Raw genomic sequence first — 17,755 nt, 5'->3', positions numbered from 1 at the left:
CAAATGCCACCACTTCAGAAGTCTTTTTATTCAGCCAGGCACGGTGGCTCACGCCTGTAATCCCAGCACTTTGGGAGGCCGAGGTGGGCGGATCACGAGGTCAGGAGATCGAGACCATCTTGGCTAACACGGATGAGGGAGAGAAGAGAAACCTCGTCTCTACTAAAAATACAAAAAAACTAGCTGGGCTTGGTGGTGGGCACCTGAAGTCCCAGCTATTCGGGAGGCTGAGGCAGGAGAATGGTGTGAACCCAGGAGGCGGAGCTTGCAGTGAGCTGAGTTTGTGCCACTGCACTCCAGCCTGGGTGACAGAGCGAGACTCCATCTCAAAAAAAAAAAAAAAAAAAAAGTTTTTTTTTTTCTTCCAGGAGTCTTATCCCTCTCCTCTACTCTTCAGTGCCCCATTTCTCAAATGGAACATCTCTGTTTTTTGTTTTGTTTTTGAGACAGGGTCTCTGTCACCCAGGCTGGAATGCGACAGCACAATCACAGCTTACTGCAGCCTCTAACTCCTGGGCTTATGTGATCTTCCCACCTCAGCCTCCCAAAGTATCGAGATTACAGGTGTGAGCCATCACACCTGGCCTTAGCACTTCCTTTATATAAAACACCAGCCCTGTGTGGGCAGTCTAGCCTTGAGACCAGGGCACTGGTGCCCAGGGGGCTTGTGGAGGTGGGCTGCAGCCAGCTGGGAGGTGGAAGCCTGGCCCCTGGCCCCAACTTTTGAAGACACGCTGTGTGACACTGGGCAAGGGGCTTCTCCTCTCTTGGCCTCGGGGTCCTTGCCTGGCTGCAGAGGCTCTGTGGGCCTGCCCTCCCTCAGCTTGTTCAGGGATGCAGAAGAGCCTGGGAGGTGGGCAAGGAGGGACATCATGGATTCCCATTGGACAGACAGGGACACCAAGGGCCGGATGGGCAAGGCCTGCCGGAGGTTCCTGAGCAAGCAGAGCACTTGCCGGGTCTCCAGTGCCAGAGTCCTGGACCCCAGCCTGATGAACTGCGGACCTCGGTGCAGGCCTCTGCCTTCTGTTGCTTTGGTAGGCGGGCACCTCTTGCGCACCCAGGCTTCCTCTGCAACCGGGAGGATGGCTGGGTGGTTCCGCTGGAGCACTGAGTGGTCACCAAGACCCAAAGCAGGATGGGGCAGACTCTGAAAAGGCCCCTGTCCCCTCCCCGACCTCATTATCTGGTCTCATCACCCTTTCCTGCTGCTCACCATGGACCAGCTGCTCATCCAGGCAACATTTCAGGGTGGAGATTTCACAGCAGTGTATCGTGATGGAGTTCAGGGCTATAAAGAGTGTTGGGGTCCAGGATCCTAGGAGGGGGGCCCAGGACCGCAGGCTGGGAACTTTTGGTTAGCATGCCGAACTCCTGGACTGCCACCTGTGCCTTGCATACCAGCAGCAGGATTTTGAGCAAGAGACACTGTCCCACCCAGCACATCTTAGGGTCCAGGGGGGCTGAAAGGTCCATCCGGGAAGGCCAGGCTGCCTGGGATGAGGTGGCAGCTCCAGGAGAAAACCTCCTCCTCTCGGGCTTTGCCACTCCAAGACTGGCCCTTTAAACCGGAGACCATGATGTCACCATAGACAGCAAGGGACGGGAGGGGGACTGCAGGCCTGAGGATGGACTGCATCTCCCAGCAGGCTTGGGAGCACCACACCCCTCCCAGCAAGCACTGACTCATCGCAGACTTTTAACTAGTCCAGTGCTGGTTTCCAAGGGGTTTCTGAAGTGTCTGGTGGTTCTGGGGTGAGGGTGAGGTTCCTGGGGGGATGGCCTAGGGCATAGAAGGCCCAGGCCAAATCTGTGGGCCTGGCATAGCTTGCTGTGACTCCTTCCTGTCAGTGTCCTGGCATCACCCCACTTTCCTGGTGCAAACTCCTAAGCCCTCCTCTTTCCCTATGCAGCCTCCCTTCTAGAATCCAGGCTTCCCGCCCCCGACTAGAGCCCATCCCACTCTGCTCTCTGGCTTCAAAAGCTTCGGCCTTCACCCCCGAGTCTGCCCTCAAGGGTGTCCCCTTTGGTCTGGCAGCTCACTTTAAACGGCGCGGGGACTACATCTCCCAGCGGCCCCGGGCCTTCCTGACGCAGCCCCCTCTTTCAGCCCGCGGGGAGGTGCGGGCCGGGCGGGGGGAGGTGACTTGATGTCATCCTGAGCAGCTGGGCGGCGGGTGCCGGTGCGCACGGAGCCGAGCTGGGGCTCCCGCTGCGCTGCACCGCGTTGGGTCGGAGTCCCAGGACTTCAGCGGAGATCCGCGCGCTGCGACGGCCGGTGCAGAGCCCGCCGAACGCCCAGTCCCGGCCCGGGGCTGAGTTGGGGGCATGCTCTAGCCCCCCCCCCCCCCGGAGCCCGGGAGAGAACCCAGGAGCGCCGCCGCCCAGCCCCAGCGCCCCGAGCGGAACCGCTGCGAAAGGGCCCTGAACGGCCGTCGCCCTCCCTACGGGCAGCCCCCGGGGGTTGGCGACCGAAGTCTGGGTTTTCGAGAAGTGAGTGTCCCCCACCCCATGAGGTTTGGGGGGCCAGGAAGGAGGAGCTGAGGTGGGGGAGGGTGCCGGGTTCTAGGAGCGGGGTGGCATCGGGACAGCACCTCCAGTCTTGGGGTTGTCCCAAGTGGCCGGGTTTAGTGGAGCAGCGATGCGTTCCATTCTGAAAGGGGCAGGGATGACGATCGGGGCTCCATTCTGAGTCGGGGCTGGCTTGGGGGATAGGCCCTATTCTGGGAGGGGTTGTTTTGGAGCCTTTCTGTCTGAGAGAAGGGAGGAACATGTCCAGGATGGGAGGGGGCTGCACCCCTATTTTAGGGTCTGGGCAAGAATAGGAGGGAAAAGACCTGGGCACTCCACGCAGCCTCCCGGCTCTCCTGAGGAACTGATTGGCTTTCTCTGTCTCTTTCTTGCTGACCTTTCTGCCTGACTTCGTTTTCAAAAGAGCCAGAGTGGGAACCCTAACTGGACTCTTCGGGACCCCCAGGAAGGATCTGAGGCCTGAGCCATCCTCCTTTCTACCCTGCCTGCCCCCCAGGACTGGGCAGTTGCAGGAGGCCCTGGGGGGGGGCCCAGGACTGTGGTTGTGCCCCCCCCCCCCCACGCCCGGACAGGATGGGACCAAGTTAGTCTGTCCAGTCTCACCCAGCACCTCCCAGGCCCAGAGAGAACCCCCGGGGCTCTGAAAGCTTGACCTGCCGCCTGCCCGCCATGGAGACCAAGCTGCCCCCTGCAAGCACCCCCACTAGCCCCTCCTCCCCTGGGCTGTCGCCTGTGCCCCCACCAGACAAGGTGGACGGCTTCTCCCGCCGTTCCCTCCGCAGAGCCCGGCCCCGCCGCTCCCACAGCTCCTCTCAGTTCCGCTATCAGAGCAACCAGCAGGAGCTCACACCGCTGCCCCTGCTCAAAGGTGAGCTGGCTGCTGGCCAGTGGGGGAACCGAACCCCCGAGGGGACCAGCAGGGCCGTGGGGTGGGGTGGGAGGCAGCAGGCAGCTGGCAAGAGAGGGAGTTTGGATACCCCTCCAGGCTAGGTTCTCTGCCATCAGAACTGACCCCAGCCCTCCAGCCCTCTCTGCTGACGCATGGCCTGACTGGCCTGTCATCCTTGGAGGTGGGACATCGGAAGGTGGTGCCACCCTAGGGGCAGACCAGGGCCAAGGGTGGGGCCCATAGCCTGGGTTCCAGGGGGCCACTATCAGCCCAGCCAGCTGACGGATCCCTGGAGCAGGCGCTTGGCAGGGTTCCCTGGGGGAACCACATAGCTCCCTTTCCCAGCCTTGGGCCATAGGGCCAGACTGGCCAAGCCTGAGGACACCGTAGAGATCCTTGGCCCTGAACCCCTTCCCATTTCTGGCCCTTAGAACTGGGTGCCACCCGAGAGGGAGGCAGCAGCTGTTTGGGGCACCTGTGGAAAGCTGCTGCATCCAGGATTTGTGATCTTGCTTTAAAACTCAGGCCATCATACTCTCTGAGCCTGGATTAGGAGGAAGAAAAGCAACCCTCAACCCCCAGGAATGGAGGGACAGTAGTTGTTTGCTGTCTGCAAGGAGTGGGAGATGGCACAAGAGCATGGGGCCTGGGGGCAGCAGAGGCAGCCCTGGAGATTAGGAGGGTCTGCCCCACCCAGAGCTGGGGCAGCTGGGGGAGCTGGGGCCCAGGCCCAGGATGCCCTCTCCTCCCCAGATGTGCCGGCTTCCGAGCTGCACGAGCTGCTGAGCCGGAAGCTGGCCCAGTGTGGGGTGATGTTTGACTTCTTGGACTGTGTGGCCGACCTCAAGGGGAAGGAGGTGAAGCGGGCAGCCCTCAACGAGCTGGTGGAGTGTGTGGGGAGCACCCGGGGTGTCCTCATCGAGCCCGTCTACCCAGACATCATCCGCATGGTGAGCACCTGCTAGCCAGGCTCCGAGGGCCGGCCGAGAGGGCGTGTGAGCCCCGTTTCCTGTCCACAGGACCCCTGCGTGGAGAATAACCCTGTACTCATCGGCTTGGCCTCAGTCCACGTCTTCCTTCCCCCCGACCCGCTGCTGCCCGACACCCACTGAATGCCTCCGGGCCTGCCCCACCTCCACACCTTTGCTTATGCTTGCCTGAGACCTGGAGTGCCCTGCCCCACACCCCATACCATCCATGGCCTGGCTCAGGTGCCGCCTCTGCCAAGAAGTCGCTCTCAATACCCAAGCTGGAAATCTCCCTTTTCCTGCCCGTAGACCTCACAGCTTCTAGCCTTGTTCTCCCCACTGGATTGCACCTGCCTAGAAGGCAGGGATGTGTCCCATTCACCCTTGGGTTCCCAGCCCCTGGCCCAGGGCTTGCACGAACTAGGTGTTCAAGTGATGATTGCCCAAGGAATGAACTGCTTGCTGGGGCAGATGCTGAAATCAACCCATTAGGACTTTGAATGAGGGCCGGGAGCAGCAGCTCACATCTGTAATCCCAGCACTTTGGGCCGAGGCGAGAGGATCACTTGAGGCAAGGGGTTCGAGACCAGCCTGACAGTGAGACCGCATCACTACAAAAATTTAAAAATTTGCCGGGCATGGTGGTGTGCTACTGAGTCCAGCTACTCAGAAGGCTGAGGTGGGAGGATTGCTTGAGCCTACCTGGGAGGTTGAGGTTGCAGTGAGGTGAGATTGCACCACTGCGCTCCAGCTTGGGCAACAGAGCGAGACCCTGTCTTGGGAAAGAAAAAAAAAAAACTTTGAATGAGGGACTCCTTGGCTTCTGGCTTCAAGGGCTTTTCCTTAACAAACCCCAACTCTGCCACTCAGATCTCAGTGAATATCTTCCGGACTCTGCCGCCCAGTGAGAACCCTGAATTTGACCCTGAAGAGGATGAGCCCAACCTTGAGCCTTCGTGGCCACACCTGCAGGTCCGAAGGGTTGGGGAAGACAGAGAGCCAAGTTTCAGAAGAGATCCAAGGCATGGGGAGAGGGCCTCTTTAGCCCCTAGACAGTTGGATGAGGGCCATAGGGTGGAATGAGTGGGTGAGGCTGTTACTGAACTCACCTTTTTGTCTGTCCCCCTCCCCCAGCTGGTATATGAGTTTTTCCTGCGTTTCTTGGAGAGCCCAGACTTCCAGCCCTCCGTGGCCAAGAGATATGTGGATCAAAAGTTTGTCCTGATGGTGAAGTGGGGAGCCCAGGCTGGGTGGTACCACAAGGCAGGGGCAGGCTCTCTGAGGGGCCAGGGATAGGATGGAAGCAACCTGGGGTGGACCTTTCCCCTGACCCTGACTCTGGTTCCCACAGCTCCTGGAGCTGTTTGATAGCGAGGACCCCCGGGAGCGTGAGTACCTCAAGACCATCCTGCACCGGGTCTATGGCAAGTTCCTGGGTCTCCGGGCCTACATCCGCAAACAGTGCAACCACATCTTCCTCCGGTGAGTGGCTGCTGCCTGCCCAGCAGAGACCTGGGGAGGGTGAGAGGGCTGTTAGAAGACTGCAGCAAAGGCCGTGTGTGGTGGCTCACACCTGTAATCCCAGCGCTTTGGGAAGCTGAGGTGGGTGCATCACCTAAGGTGAGGAGTTTGAGACCAACCTGGCCAACATGGTGAAACCCCGTCTCTAATAAAAATACAAACATTGGCCGGGCATGGTGGTGGGCACCTGTAATCCCAGCTACTTGGGAGGCTGAGACAAGAATTACTTGAACCCAGGAGGTGGAGTTTGCAGTGAGCCGAGATCATGCCACTGCACTCCAGCCTGGGCAACAGAGGGAGACTGTGTCTCAAAAAAAAAAAAAGAAAAGAAAAGAAAAAAAAGAAGACTGCAGCAAAGGCTCCTGGGCTGCAGGGGCCCTTGTAGAACTTCTGTTTTCCAAGCCCTTTCTCAGTAACGTATTACATATTGATTATACAAAGCCTGTGAAGTTGACAGACAATGGGTATTTATTTCCATCTTACAGATGAGAAAGTAGAGGCCAAAAGAGATGAAATGGTTTGCAGGGACTGGGTCAGTCCAGGGGCCTAGGAGCTAAATAATTTGACCCTTATCATGCCAGGCCATAAGGACCCAGAGAGAGATTCTTTCTGCAAACATGCACTGAGCACCAGCACCCACTGGGCATCAAGGCTCACGTGGCCTTGTAGTTGAGACCATGGCTCTGAAGCTATATGGCCTACATTTGAGTTTGGTTCCAACGTTTGGGTGAACTTTGGCAAATTACTTAAGCTCTCTCCTAGTTTGCTCGTCTTTAAAATGGGAATGCTGGCTGGGTGCAGTGGCTCATGCCTGTAATCCCAGCACTTTGGGAGTCGGAGGTAGGCAGATCACTTGAGATCAGGAGTTCAAGACCAGCCTGGCCAACGTGGTGAAACTCCATCTCTACTAAAAATACAAAAATTAGCTGAGTGTGATGGTAAACACCTGTAATCCCAGCTACTCGGGAGGCTGAGGCAGGAGAATCGCTTGAGCCTGGGAGGTGGAGGTTGCAGTGAGCCAAGATTGCGCGACTGCACTCCTGCCTGGGCGACAGAGTGAGATTCCATCTCAAAGATAAGATAAAAATGGGGATGCTGCTTGTACTAACTCAGGGACCATCATCAAGATGACATGGGGCCTTGCCTCCAAAGCACTCAGCATAGCTCCTGGACTGAGGCCGGGACTCTGAAACATTAGTTGTTATTGTTATTAGCTACAAAATGGGTGAGCCATGATCCCTGTCCTCCAGCACCTTGGAGTCCATTAGATTCCCTGCCTATTAACATTGGGGTTGTTTTATTTAACCGCTGAGTCTTGATTTCTTCATCCATGTGATGGATTTCATAAGCCTCATCTCCCTGGATAATTTTGAGACTTACATGGTACAGAGTAGATGCGCTAAGTGTTTGTCATTCTCTTAGTTGACTGGCAAGAGAGCCTTGAGCTTGGGACTCAGTGGCAGAGGTGGCTTGGGCTGAGAAGGGCATTTCAGTGTCAGAGGCGGGGATCTCAATGGGGCCTGGTTTGGGATGTTGGGAAGGGAGCGTGGCCTCTGGGTTGGGGGAGAGTTGGATGAGTGTGCTGTGCAGGTGACGGTAGGCAGGCAGGATGCCTAAGGGGGCACTGAGCCTATCCTGCTTGCTTTGAGCCCACCTGCGTTCTTCTCTTGCAGGTTCATCTATGAATTCGAGCACTTCAATGGTGTGGCTGAGCTGCTGGAGATCCTAGGAAGGTGATTCTCCCTGGGCCTCAGCTGGAGCTCAGGATTCTGGAAGGAGGGACTGGGGCCGGGTCACCTGAGCCCTCTTCCTCTCTTCTGCCTCCTCCTCAGCATCATCAATGGCTTTGCGCTGCCCCTGAAGACGGAGCACAAGCAGTTCCTGGTTCGCGTCCTGATCCCCCTGCACTCTGTCAAGTCGCTGTCTGTCTTCCATGCCCAGGTGAGGCCCAGGCCTGGCCCTGCTGCAGCAGGAGCTCCAGACAGTCAGGGCAGCCAGTGGGTCCTGGAGGTCAGATCCTCCAGGGATCCTAGCTCACCTTCTTTGTCTTTATAATTCTGTTCCATCTACCTTAGAACATTCCCACTGGCACTTTAAGGCTAACCTCAGATATCAGCTCTGTGAAGCCAGGCTTTTCTTCTCTACCCTCCCTTGGCAGAATTATATTCTTCTCCTTCTATATTCCCAAATATTTGGATACACAAATCTATTATGGGAGATTTTGATACACAAATTTTTTTTTTGAGACAAAACTCTACTCTGTTGCCTTGGCTGGAGAGCAGTGGTACGAACATGGCTCACTGAAGCCTCTACCTGCTGGGCTCAAGCAGTCCTCCCTTCTCAGCCTCCTGAGTAGCTGGGACCACAGATGTATGCCACATGCCTGGCTAATTAAAAAAAAAATTTTTTTTTTGTAGAGACAGTGTCTTGCTATGTTACCTAGGCTGGTCTCAAACTCCCGGGCTCAAGTGATTCTGCTGCCTTGGCCTCCCAAAGTGCTTGGATTACAGGCTTGAGAAACCACACTAGCCATATTATGGAACCTTTTGCAAAATTTATAAAGATGAGTTTATTGATTGTCCCTACTCCCTGCGAGATCATAGTTGTATTCCCAGCACACTGAGTGTGATGCCTGGTACATCCTAGGCAGGTGATAAATGCTTGGTGAATAAGAAAGTAACAGGCCATGGGTGAGCAGTGTTTGGCATTCTGTCCTGGGCAGCAAGTCCTTGGCACCTGGTGCCTTCCTGACCCATCTTCCTTCCCTCCACCTGTCACCCCCTGCAGCTGGCATACTGTGTGGTGCAGTTCCTGGAGAAGGATGCCACTCTGACAGAGCACGTGAGTACCTCTGGGGGCTAAGGCAGCCTCTCACCTCTGCAGGCGTGACTCCTTTCTGTCTTATCTCCCACAGGTGATCCGGGGGCTGCTCAAATACTGGCCAAAAACCTGCACCCAGAAGGAGGTATGAAGAAGGGCTTTGATGCCCACCAGAGGGAGGCTGGGAGGGCTCGGCCTCTAGAAGGCAGTCAGGTGTGTGTATGTGTAGGGGGAGATGTGAGCTGCTGCCCCTCTGTCCCTACTCCCCTCCCCAACCCACCCAGGTGATGTTTCTGGGGGAGATGGAAGAGATTCTTGATGTCATCGAGCCCTCCCAGTTTGTGAAGATCCAGGAGCCCCTTTTTAAGCAGGTGGCTCGCTGTGTTTCCAGCCCCCATTTCCAGGTATGAGGCAGGACAGGCGGGGATGGGAGCAGGGCTGGCCTGGAAAGGTTGGGTAGCTGACCTAATAAAGCTCCCTTTGCCCTCAGTTTCTCCTCCAATCCCGGGTCTGGTAATGGGGAGATGCTGGACTTAGGGTCAGGAGACCTAGGGTGAAGCCTCGGACCTGCCTTCCACTGGCTGAGGGGCCTTGAGCAAATCACTGCGCCACTCTGATTCTGATTAAGCTTCCGCAGCTGTAAAATGGGCCAACAACCTCTTCACAGGGTGGGGATGAGGATGGAAGAGATTGTGAGTGTAAACATGTTTGGTAAACTGAAGTGTGCTCCAGAATGCTATGGAGGACTGTTATCGCTTTTCCCCTTTTGCTAGTGGCCTTAGATTTCATTAGACTCACTTTGGGACACAGCCCGGCTTCCCCGCACCATCCCAGCTAACTCTAATTCATGTTCTGCTGCAAACATGTGTGGACTTCCTCCTGTTCTTATGGGCCATAACCCAGTGGAAATCAAGTCTTCCTCACAGTGATTCTGGCACTTCGGTTCATTAAACACCTAAAAGTCTAGTATTTCATTTGATTCTTATAACATCTTGTTGAGATAGGTATTATTAGCCCATTTTACAGATGAGAAAACTGAGGCTGGGAGGTTAAATGCCTCTCCCAAGGTCGCATGGCGTAGTAGAGTCTGTAGTGGTTAGGATTCACCCCGCAGCATTGGATTCCATATCTAGAACTCTTTTCCCTTCAACACCGTTGCTTCCTCCAGGGCTCAGATAAGCCCTGAAGGTGGGGTGTGTGAAGGTCAGGGGGCCTGGGTGTTGAGGTAGTGATGGACACCAGACCTTGCACACAGAGAAGTCACTGCCAGTTAATCATTCTGCCATCTTGTCTGCCCCAGGTTGCAGAGCGGGCTCTGTATTTCTGGAACAATGAGTATATCCTAAGCCTCATTGAGGACAACTGCCACACTGTGCTGCCTGCTGTGTTTGGGACCCTCTACCAAGTCTCCAAGGAGCACTGGAACCAGTGAGTGCCAGGCCATGACCTAACTCACAGAAACTGGGACCAGGGCCAGCCAGTCCAGACCCGACCCTAGGGTTACTCCTAGCTGGAGAGTATCAGAGAAAGCATCAAAAGATGGCCCAGGGGTGGTGAAAAGGACAGGAAAGTGGGCAGTGCTTGTATTCAGGTGGAATGCTGTATGTGAAGGGCAGGGAAAGGGAGAGGTGGGCAAACCGAAGCTGTTTCATCTTCTCGTCCCTCCTTGACCCTGCCAAGAACCATCGTATCACTGATCTACAATGTGCTCAAGACCTTCATGGAGATGAATGGGAAACTGTTTGATGAGCTCACAGCCTCCTACAAGCTGGAAAAGCAGCAGTGAGTGTTGGGGGCTGGGTGTGGGGGAAGGGAAAAGAGCAGGGAGGGATCAGACCCCCATGGCTGGAGGGAACCCGAGGACCACCCCAAACTCTGTCTGATCAGATGCTGCAAGACTGTCCATGCTCCTGCCATCCTATGCCTGACTGTCTGCCCCTGTATCCTCCCATCATTCTTCGAGTAGCTCAGACTTGTTCTGACTCCCTGTAGCTTCCTACAGAAGCCAGAACCACTCAGGCCCCACCTGTCATCTTCTCCGTGACTGCAGGCTGGGATCTGTCTGTCCTCTGCTCTCTTCCCTCAGCAGAGGGTTTTTATGGAGTCACAGAACAAAAATGGTTCCATGCCTTGCCTTTGCCGGTGGGGTGGTAGTGAGGGAGTCTGGACTGTGAGGGAGTCTGGACTGTGGGGGGCCCCAGGAAAGGGAGCTGCCTCACCTTCTCTCCCCAGGGAGCAGCAGAAGGCCCAGGAGCGTCAGGAGTTATGGCAAGGTCTGGAAGAGCTGCGGCTACGCCGGCTACAGGGGACCCAGGGGGCCAAGGAGGCCCCCCTCCAGCGGCTTACACCCCAGGTGGCCGCCAATGGTGGTCAGAGCTAGACAGCACCTCAGAAGGGGAGAAGCTAAACCCAGAGCTGTCAGTCCCTCTATCCCTTCTCCTGTCCAGGGGCCCAGAGAGAAACACACCTACCCCTGGCATTGCCAGAGTGGCTTCTGAGGACTCCCTGCCCAGCCCAGCTTTCACTGGGGGGAGACGAGGAGAGGCAATGGTGGTCTTGGCAACAGAATGCTCAGCCCCTCGTGGCAGGACTTGACAAGGGCCAGCTTGACCAGGAAGCTGCCATCAGGGATCTTCCCCTGCCCCGCAAAGCTGGGCTCCGGCTGCAGGCGGGCTCCCACCCTCTGCTCCTGGCCTTGGGCAAGGGCACTCAGCGCCTCGCCTGCCCCTGCCTTGGCCAATGCGAGGTCCTTCCTTATCCCCACCATGGGGTCCATGGTCTATTTATTCTCGCCCAGCTCACCCTCTACACAGACACTGTCCTGGGTGCACACTCCTCCCTTCCCTCGCTGTGTACTTCCTTGTCCCCTTTTTATTTATTGGGCAGGGGGAGGGGGAGGGCACAGGCAAGAAGAGATTCACAGTGTCCTGGGGTAAGGGGGGTTCACAGTAATCATGGTCTACCCCTCTTTCCCTGGCTGGGGGTAGACCTAATAAAGAGAGAAATTCAAGAACTGCTTGCTTTATTTAGGGGTAAAGGCAAAGAGGGAAGTAAAATGATGAAAGATTGGTTTAGAAGGGCAAGGCAGAGGCAGGGAAGAAGCAGAAACTCCCCTCTTCTCAGGTGACAGTCACAAAATCTTACAAACGGTCAAAGCTGGAACAACCCTCCCCTTATTTAAAAAAATTCCATAGCAAGTAACCAGCAGGGCTGGAGCTCCTTCCAGTGTTTGAATCTTGAACACAGGTTTCCCCCACCAGAATGTCAAGCCCTGTGACCCAGGGGAGGAAGGAGGGGAGAGGATGGGCTAGTAGCGAGAGAGGCGACACATGTCACACTGGCAGGCCCTGGCCGTGAAGATCTCGATCTCCTCCCTCCGGCTCCCCACACACTGCAGCTGTACTTTGACCTGCGGGAGTGGGGAGTCCGTGCTGCAGTCCCCTTTCTCAGGACTGTCTAAGATCTCCATCTCCCTGGTCTTCCCCCGACCCCAACGTCCATCCACCGGGCTCAGGCCCTCCTCACCTTCTTCAGGCCACTGATGGTGCAGCACTGAGAGACGGAGGTGATATTGTGTCGGTAACCACTGGCCACCAGCACAGAGTACCGAGAAGGGAAGGCGCTGGACTCACAGTGGCCCACACAGGCCTGTGCCACGTGGGAGCCCTGGCAGGTGCCTTGGCGGTCACTTCGCACTGTCACATTGAAGGCTAGAAGGAGATAGGCAAGCAGTAGACGGCGCCTCTGCCAAGGTTTGCCTCGCCCCAGCTCCTGTTGCCTGTGCCTCAGTGTGGGGCCCTCTAGGGTGCTGCCTGCCCCACCGTCCACTCTATCAGCTCTTTGCTCCCACCCAGAACCTCCACTCCTCCTAGCCCTCTGGTCCCAGAGGTACTCACGGTGCAAGTGGCAGCCTGGGATGACTGCCTCCTGGCCCCAGGCTTCAGTGACTGCCAGGACCAGCAGACACAGGACCAGGGTTTGAGGGGACGCCATAGGCATCTGAAACACAGTGGGGAGATGTCTCTACGTGGGTGTGCAGGTGGGATGGCGAGTTCTTTAAATACTGCATTCCAGGTGAGTGAGCCAGGGCTGGCTGGTCTGACAGGTGAGATGTGCCTGAATGGTGCTGCCTTTTCCCTGTATCTACCTTTGTATGTGTGTGTATGTGTGTGAGTGTGAGCAGCTGTCTCTGGAAAGGACCTGTGTGTCAGCCCTCTGTGCAGTGATTCTCCCTTCCCTGGAATTTCCTTCGCCATCTGGAGCGCAAACATCTTCCTCCCTCCATCTGCCCCATCTTGGCCTGCAGGGCCCTCATCCACATTCCCAGACCCTCCCCCAGAGCTCCTCCTGCCTCAGCGAGCTCACCACTTCCGAGGCCCAGGAACAGAGCGGCTTGCTGTTTTCCTGTGCCTCCTGCTGGTCTCCAGCTTGGTGCTGGCTCTCCAGGCTTTTATTTGCCAGCATTTTGGAGCCACGCCCTCTTGGAGATCAGCTTTCAAACCAGCCTCCCCTGCCTGAAGCCTCAGAGCGATCCCACCCGGGTGATCTTGCTCTTTGAGGTGCAGTCCTCAGAGAGCAGCTCCTGCTGCTTTCTGCTTCTTTCTGTCCAAAAAGCTACCCAACAGTCCAGGCCTGGAGAAGTCAGATGTGGAGAGAAGCCTTGGAGCTGGTGGAGTGTGCGGCGTGTGTGCAGTTGACGACACAGGGGTCAAGACTCTTGGCTGAGTTGTGGGCACCTGGATTCTCTTTGCTCTGTGACCTTGGACAGAACATTTCCCTGTTCAGGGCCTGATCACTCCTAACTTTATTATTATTTATTACTATTATTTTGAGAGGGTCTGGCTCTGTCACCTAGGCTGGAGTGTGGTGGTGTTATCTCGGCTCACTGCAACCTCCACCTCCCCGCCTCCCAGGCTCAAGCCATCGTCCCCCTTAGCCTCCCGAGTAGCTGGGACCACAGGCGCACCACTATGACCAGCGAACTTTTGTATTTTTTTGTAGAGATGGGATTTCGCCGTGTTGCCCATGGTGGTCTTGAACTGCTAAGCTCAAGTGATCCGCCTGCCTAGGCCTCCCAAAGTGCTAGAATTACAGGCATGAGATACTGTGCCTGGCCACACCCCTAATTTTAAAACCACTAAACTCAGCCCTGCTTGCCTTTTTCTAACTGCAAAGGAAAGGGATTGGGGAAGGAGATTCTTAGGGACAAGGGAAGTTATAGCAGTGGAAGTCTCCTGAGATGTGCTTGGTGGCAGGGCCGGGGGTTTGGGGGTTGCTGTCTGTTTCAGAGCTGCATGGCCACGGTGTCAGTGGATGATTCGCATCCTGTGCTACAGAGTAACGTTCTGAGCTGGAGTGCTCCCCTAGCCCTGGAATAACAGGGACCTGACTCCTGAAAGGGCCTGAAGTCATCAACCCCAGCAAAGCTGATCTATTTGTCCAGCTCTGGTTTTATAGATGAGGCAACTAAGGCTCAAAGAACGAAAGTTACTAAAAGTCACCCAGCTAGTTAATGTTAGAGCTGATTTCAAATTCAAATCTGCTGTCCATCCATGGTGCTAAACTACATTTGTGCAAGAATGAGGCAAATTGGAGAAAGACCCCCAGGCAGCAGTGGCCAGAGGGGTTGGGGCAAGGTGGAGAGCCAAAGGAAGCCTGTGGCGATTCTGGGCAGCCCCCTTCGGGGTCATTGTCTCACTGATCTGCTCAGAAAGAGCAGGGCCAGTCACAGACTGCTAGAGCTAGAAGGCACTTTATAACTCACCAAATCCTACCCCCTCATTTTCTGGATGAGAAAATAAGAGCTCAGCGGAAAACAACTTCCCAAAGCTTCACTGTAAGCTAGTCAGAGTCAGGGCAGGCACTCATAGCTCCAGATTTGGAGCTGTGCTTCTTAGCAGCTTTGTAAAACAGGCCATGTTTGGGACAGTCGAGTAAAAGCTGTAAACACAATTTGAGAGGAATTGACGTTACTAATGTCACTAATCCTTAAATTCCCACACCCTACGGTTTCCCCATCAGCCCCCATCCCCTCAAGACCTGGGTCCTCATTTGCCGGGTCCTCATTTGCCAGGTCCTCCACAGCAGTCCACCTCTTCTCTTCTCCCCACCAAGGGTGCAGGCAGCATAGCAACAGGACGCAGCAGGAACTCAGCAGTTCAGCCCCTACTCTCCCACTCATGAGGGGCACCCTCTGGCATGTGACAGATGATGACTTCTGTTTAAAGCATTTGGGTGACAAGGCTCATTACCTTATGAGGTAGCCCATTCTAATATTGGACATTTCTAACAGGTAAAAAGTGACTCCTTTGTTGTGAGCTAAAATGAGTTTCCCTACATTTCCATAGATCATTTTGGTTCTCCACGGCCACACAAGGCTAAAGTGTCTGTTATAGATTAGTCCTTTAGTTGAAGGCAGCTCAGGTGCCCAGGCCTTCTCCAGGGGTGCCAACCTGGATTGACTTCCAGTTAATCTGATAAACGAATCTGCATTACTGTCAAACAGTTAGAGGGATAGAGAGGTGGGAAACATTTTGTCTATGGAGAGGCAACCATTTGGGGCCAAACTGGAACTGGGGAAGAGGTCTCTTGGGTGAGCAGGGCTCAGGACAGTCAGTCTTGAAAGACCCCATTCCCTAACCTCTGGCACAGACTCACCTACCCAAAGTGATCCTGTGAATAGTAACCAGGTAGACCTAGGGAAGTTTCATGCATTTTCTCTGTATCTTGAGGGAAGAATTTGTTCTCTTTTACTCTATTCCACTAAATTCAATCAATAACTCTTCATAAATAATTTATTGTCATTAGGATCCTAAGTGCCGAAGACAAAAGGCCTAAACTGGCCCTCAGGACATGAACATTTCAGAAAGTTCCATTCTTACTGTTTTAAATTGGGGAAAAAAAATCTATTATAAAGGGGCAAAGGACAGGATAAAACCACAGAGGACTCAGCATGGGGACCTCATTCCCCACGACTGAAGTGTCATAAGAAAAGGATAGAGTTGGAGGAAGAATGGTTCAGGAGGAGTCACTGCAAGAGATGATCCTCTTTCCAGCGCTGCATTTGGAAGGCTCAAGAGTGGCTGCTCTTCCTGAAGAAATATCGAAACGGGAAGAGAGAGCTGCAAGAATGAGAACACAGTAGGCTGAGACTCTATGAGGTCTCCTTCCCTTCTCCCCATTTCCCATTAGTGCTTCACTAGCTAGGGCATTTTTGCTCTGGGGAACCATTGAATGGAAATTCAAGACTGGAATAGCATTTGAAAAGGTACCCAAATTAGATTATACTCAGGAGGGGGAAATAAAAAGAATTGCAATGGGATGGCAGAGAGAGAGAGACATTTGCTAACTGTCCTCTGCAAACACAACCTAGATTCAGAGGGGAGAATGGAAATGTTTGGTAACCAAATCATCTGAATGGCTCAAGTAAACTAAGAATAGACTTTGTTCAAGTTAATGTTTTTGTTTGGTTGGTTTTTTTGAGACAGAATCTTGCTCTGTTGCCCAGGCTGGAGTGCAATGGCACGATCTCAGCTCACTGCAACCTCTGCCTCCCAGGTTAAAGCAATTCTCCTGCCTCAGCACCCCCTAGTAGCTGGGATTACAGGAACGTGCCACCACATCCGGCTAATTTTATTTTATTTTATTTTTTTTAATCTCGGCTCACTGCAACCTCTACCTCTCAGGTTCAAGAGATTCTCCTGCCTCAGCCTCACCTCCACCTCCCAGGTTCAAGCGATTCTCCTGCCTTAGCCTCCCTCCCAAGGAGCTGGTATTACAGGCATGTGCCACCATGCCCAGCTAATTTTGTATTTTTAGTAGAGATGGGGCTTCACCATGTTGGCCAGGCTGGTCTTGAACTCCTGACCTCAAGTGATCCACCCGCCTTGGCCTCCCAAAGTGCTGGGATTATAGGCATGAGCCACCTGGCCTGGCCCAAGTTAATGTTTATGGAGCTTGGCTTTATCCTGGACACATCAGGGTGGAGGTGGGTTGTGTAAAAATAAGTAAAACACAGTCTTTATTAAATGCACAATTAGGGCTTTTGTTCTTAATCTCATTTCCATCATCTATCCTAGACATAAGTGAGAAGCCTCTGTGAGTAATCTGCTTTCTTTCCTATTCTAATTTCCCTGAAAGACTCAATGAGCCGCACTGAGCTGGATCTCGAGTCTGATGCCGGACAGAAGCTGTCTTACCTTAGAAACCCAACGAAGCCGCTGGCTGCTCGCTCCTTAGGTGGAGGTGAGTTGTGCTGCAGGGGTGGGACAATTCGCCCTGGCAGGCTGTGCCCCCACTCAGAATCTGTAAGGAAAACAATCAGGCAGGAGCAAGATGTTTGTCCCTAGGCCGTTTTCATGTGAGTAGAAGGCCAAACACTCAGTATGAACCAGAGGCAGTCTCACACCAAGAGTTCTTTAAATCCAGGTGAATTGTTTGTTCTGACCTTCCCAATTTCATCTCAGCTCAGTAAGATGCTATTCTGACCTCAGAGTATTTTCAGTCAAGCTCCTGGGATATTTACACAGCTCAAGTTCCAGCCATGCACTCCGGCTGGTATGTCTTCACATAAAATGACAAGTTGTTGAAGGACTCACTGGCCTACATCCCTGTTTCTGTGATAACTGCAGTCCACATTGAATCCCCATGCTGGGTAAAAGATCAGCAAGTAGGGAGGGCAATAGCTCGACATGCATTCCCAGCCCTTGCAAAGCATCCATTTGCAACTTCAATATTAACTCTAATGCCTCAAAGGGAAGAGAGCATTCTCCAACAGTACAGAAAAGGGAAACACATCCCTCTCCACATTTCTATAAAGTTTATCACCTCACTCGGAAATGTTTTGAAATAGTGAGAGCATAACTTCACTATCAGAAGCAGAGGAAGGGCATGCACTACCTCCCTTCACTCCTTCTGGGAGCTGAGCGGCTTCTATTACTCTAGGACAGGCCCCCAGACCAGAGGATGGCTAACAAGCACCTCCACGGGAGCAAGGCACATTACCCACTGAGGGCACCCAGACTCA

General features: G+C 54.2%; 3 protein-coding genes across 14 annotated transcripts in view; 1 reads left to right on the top strand and 2 right to left on the bottom strand.

Moving 5' to 3' along the window:
- Positions 1 to 1,599: 1,599 nt before the first annotated feature.
- Positions 1,600 to 11,740, top strand: PPP2R5B (protein phosphatase 2 regulatory subunit B'beta). 2 transcript variants are annotated; one of them, XM_024255766.3, is made up of 14 exons: positions 1,600 to 2,493; positions 2,936 to 3,400; positions 4,175 to 4,371; positions 5,260 to 5,361; positions 5,524 to 5,616; positions 5,741 to 5,871; positions 7,584 to 7,643; positions 7,743 to 7,851; positions 8,698 to 8,751; positions 8,825 to 8,875; positions 9,015 to 9,134; positions 10,031 to 10,158; positions 10,411 to 10,512; positions 10,963 to 11,740. In XM_024255766.3, exons 2-14 carry the CDS (start codon positions 3,202 to 3,204, stop codon positions 11,108 to 11,110), a joined length of 1,494 nt encoding a protein of 497 aa, XP_024111534.1. In that variant the 5' UTR covers positions 1,600 to 2,493; positions 2,936 to 3,201; the 3' UTR covers positions 11,111 to 11,740. The 2 variants fall into 2 exon arrangements, with proteins under 2 accessions (XP_024111534.1, XP_054381631.1); XM_054525656.2 differs by lacking the exon at positions 9,015 to 9,134 and having other exon boundaries at positions 1,962 to 2,493.
- Positions 11,663 to 14,682, bottom strand: GPHA2 (glycoprotein hormone subunit alpha 2). 2 transcript variants are annotated; one of them, XM_002821542.3, is made up of 5 exons: positions 14,495 to 14,682; positions 13,096 to 13,489; positions 12,627 to 12,729; positions 12,256 to 12,440; positions 11,663 to 12,139 (listed from the first exon to the last, which is right to left on the bottom strand). In XM_002821542.3, exons 2-5 carry the CDS (start codon positions 13,192 to 13,194, stop codon positions 12,038 to 12,040), a joined length of 489 nt encoding a protein of 162 aa, XP_002821588.3. In that variant the 5' UTR covers positions 13,195 to 13,489; positions 14,495 to 14,682; the 3' UTR covers positions 11,663 to 12,037. The 2 variants fall into 2 exon arrangements, with proteins under 2 accessions (XP_002821588.3, XP_054381642.1); XM_054525667.1 differs by having other exon boundaries at positions 12,256 to 12,729.
- Positions 14,683 to 15,506: 824 nt separating this feature from the next.
- Positions 15,507 to 17,755, bottom strand: part of MAJIN (membrane anchored junction protein) — a 34,046-nt gene continuing 31,797 nt past the window's right edge. For 9 of the 10 annotated variants that reach the window (XM_054525663.1, XM_054525657.1, XM_054525659.1 and 6 more), the window contains 2 exons: positions 16,929 to 17,034; positions 15,507 to 15,851 (listed from right to left, as the gene is read on the bottom strand). In XM_054525663.1, the coding sequence (XP_054381638.1) occupies positions 15,803 to 15,851; positions 16,929 to 17,034 (155 nt within the window). In that variant the 3' untranslated portion in view covers positions 15,507 to 15,802. Of the gene's footprint in view, positions 15,852 to 16,928; positions 17,035 to 17,755 lie in introns of those variants that run through there. The other variant, XM_054525662.1, reaches the window with a different exon arrangement.

This window comes from Pongo abelii, chromosome 9, assembly GCF_028885655.2.
Source record: "Pongo abelii isolate AG06213 chromosome 9, NHGRI_mPonAbe1-v2.0_pri, whole genome shotgun sequence".
Lineage (NCBI taxonomy): Eukaryota > Metazoa > Chordata > Mammalia > Primates > Hominidae > Pongo > Pongo abelii.
This window is presented reverse-complemented; position numbering and strand designations above follow the sequence as displayed.

What these genes read in the sequence shown, in the direction of transcription:
- PPP2R5B (XM_024255766.3), top strand. Translation starts at nt 3,202, where the DNA reads ATGGAGACCAAGCTGCCCCCTGCAAGCACCCCCACTAGCCCCTCCTCC. An exon ending in ATGCCACTCTGACAGAGCAC is followed by an intron (nt 8,752 to 8,824) that starts GTGAGTACCTCT and finishes TATCTCCCACAG; the next exon opens with GTGATCCGGGGGCTGCTCAA. An exon ending in TCCAAGGAGCACTGGAACCA is followed by an intron (nt 10,159 to 10,410) that starts GTGAGTGCCAGG and finishes GACCCTGCCAAG; the next exon opens with AACCATCGTATCACTGATCT.
- GPHA2 (XM_054525667.1), bottom strand. Translation starts at nt 13,194, where the DNA reads ATGCTGGCAAATAAAAGCCTGGAGAGCCAGCACCAAGCTGGAGACCAG. An exon ending in GTTCCTGGGCCTCGGAAGTG is followed by an intron (nt 12,730 to 13,095) that starts GTGAGCTCGCTG and finishes ACTGTGTTTCAG; the next exon opens with ATGCCTATGGCGTCCCCTCA. An exon ending in CCATCAGTGGCCTGAAGAAG is followed by an intron (nt 12,140 to 12,255) that starts GTGAGGAGGGCC and finishes CCACTCCCGCAG; the next exon opens with GTCAAAGTACAGCTGCAGTG.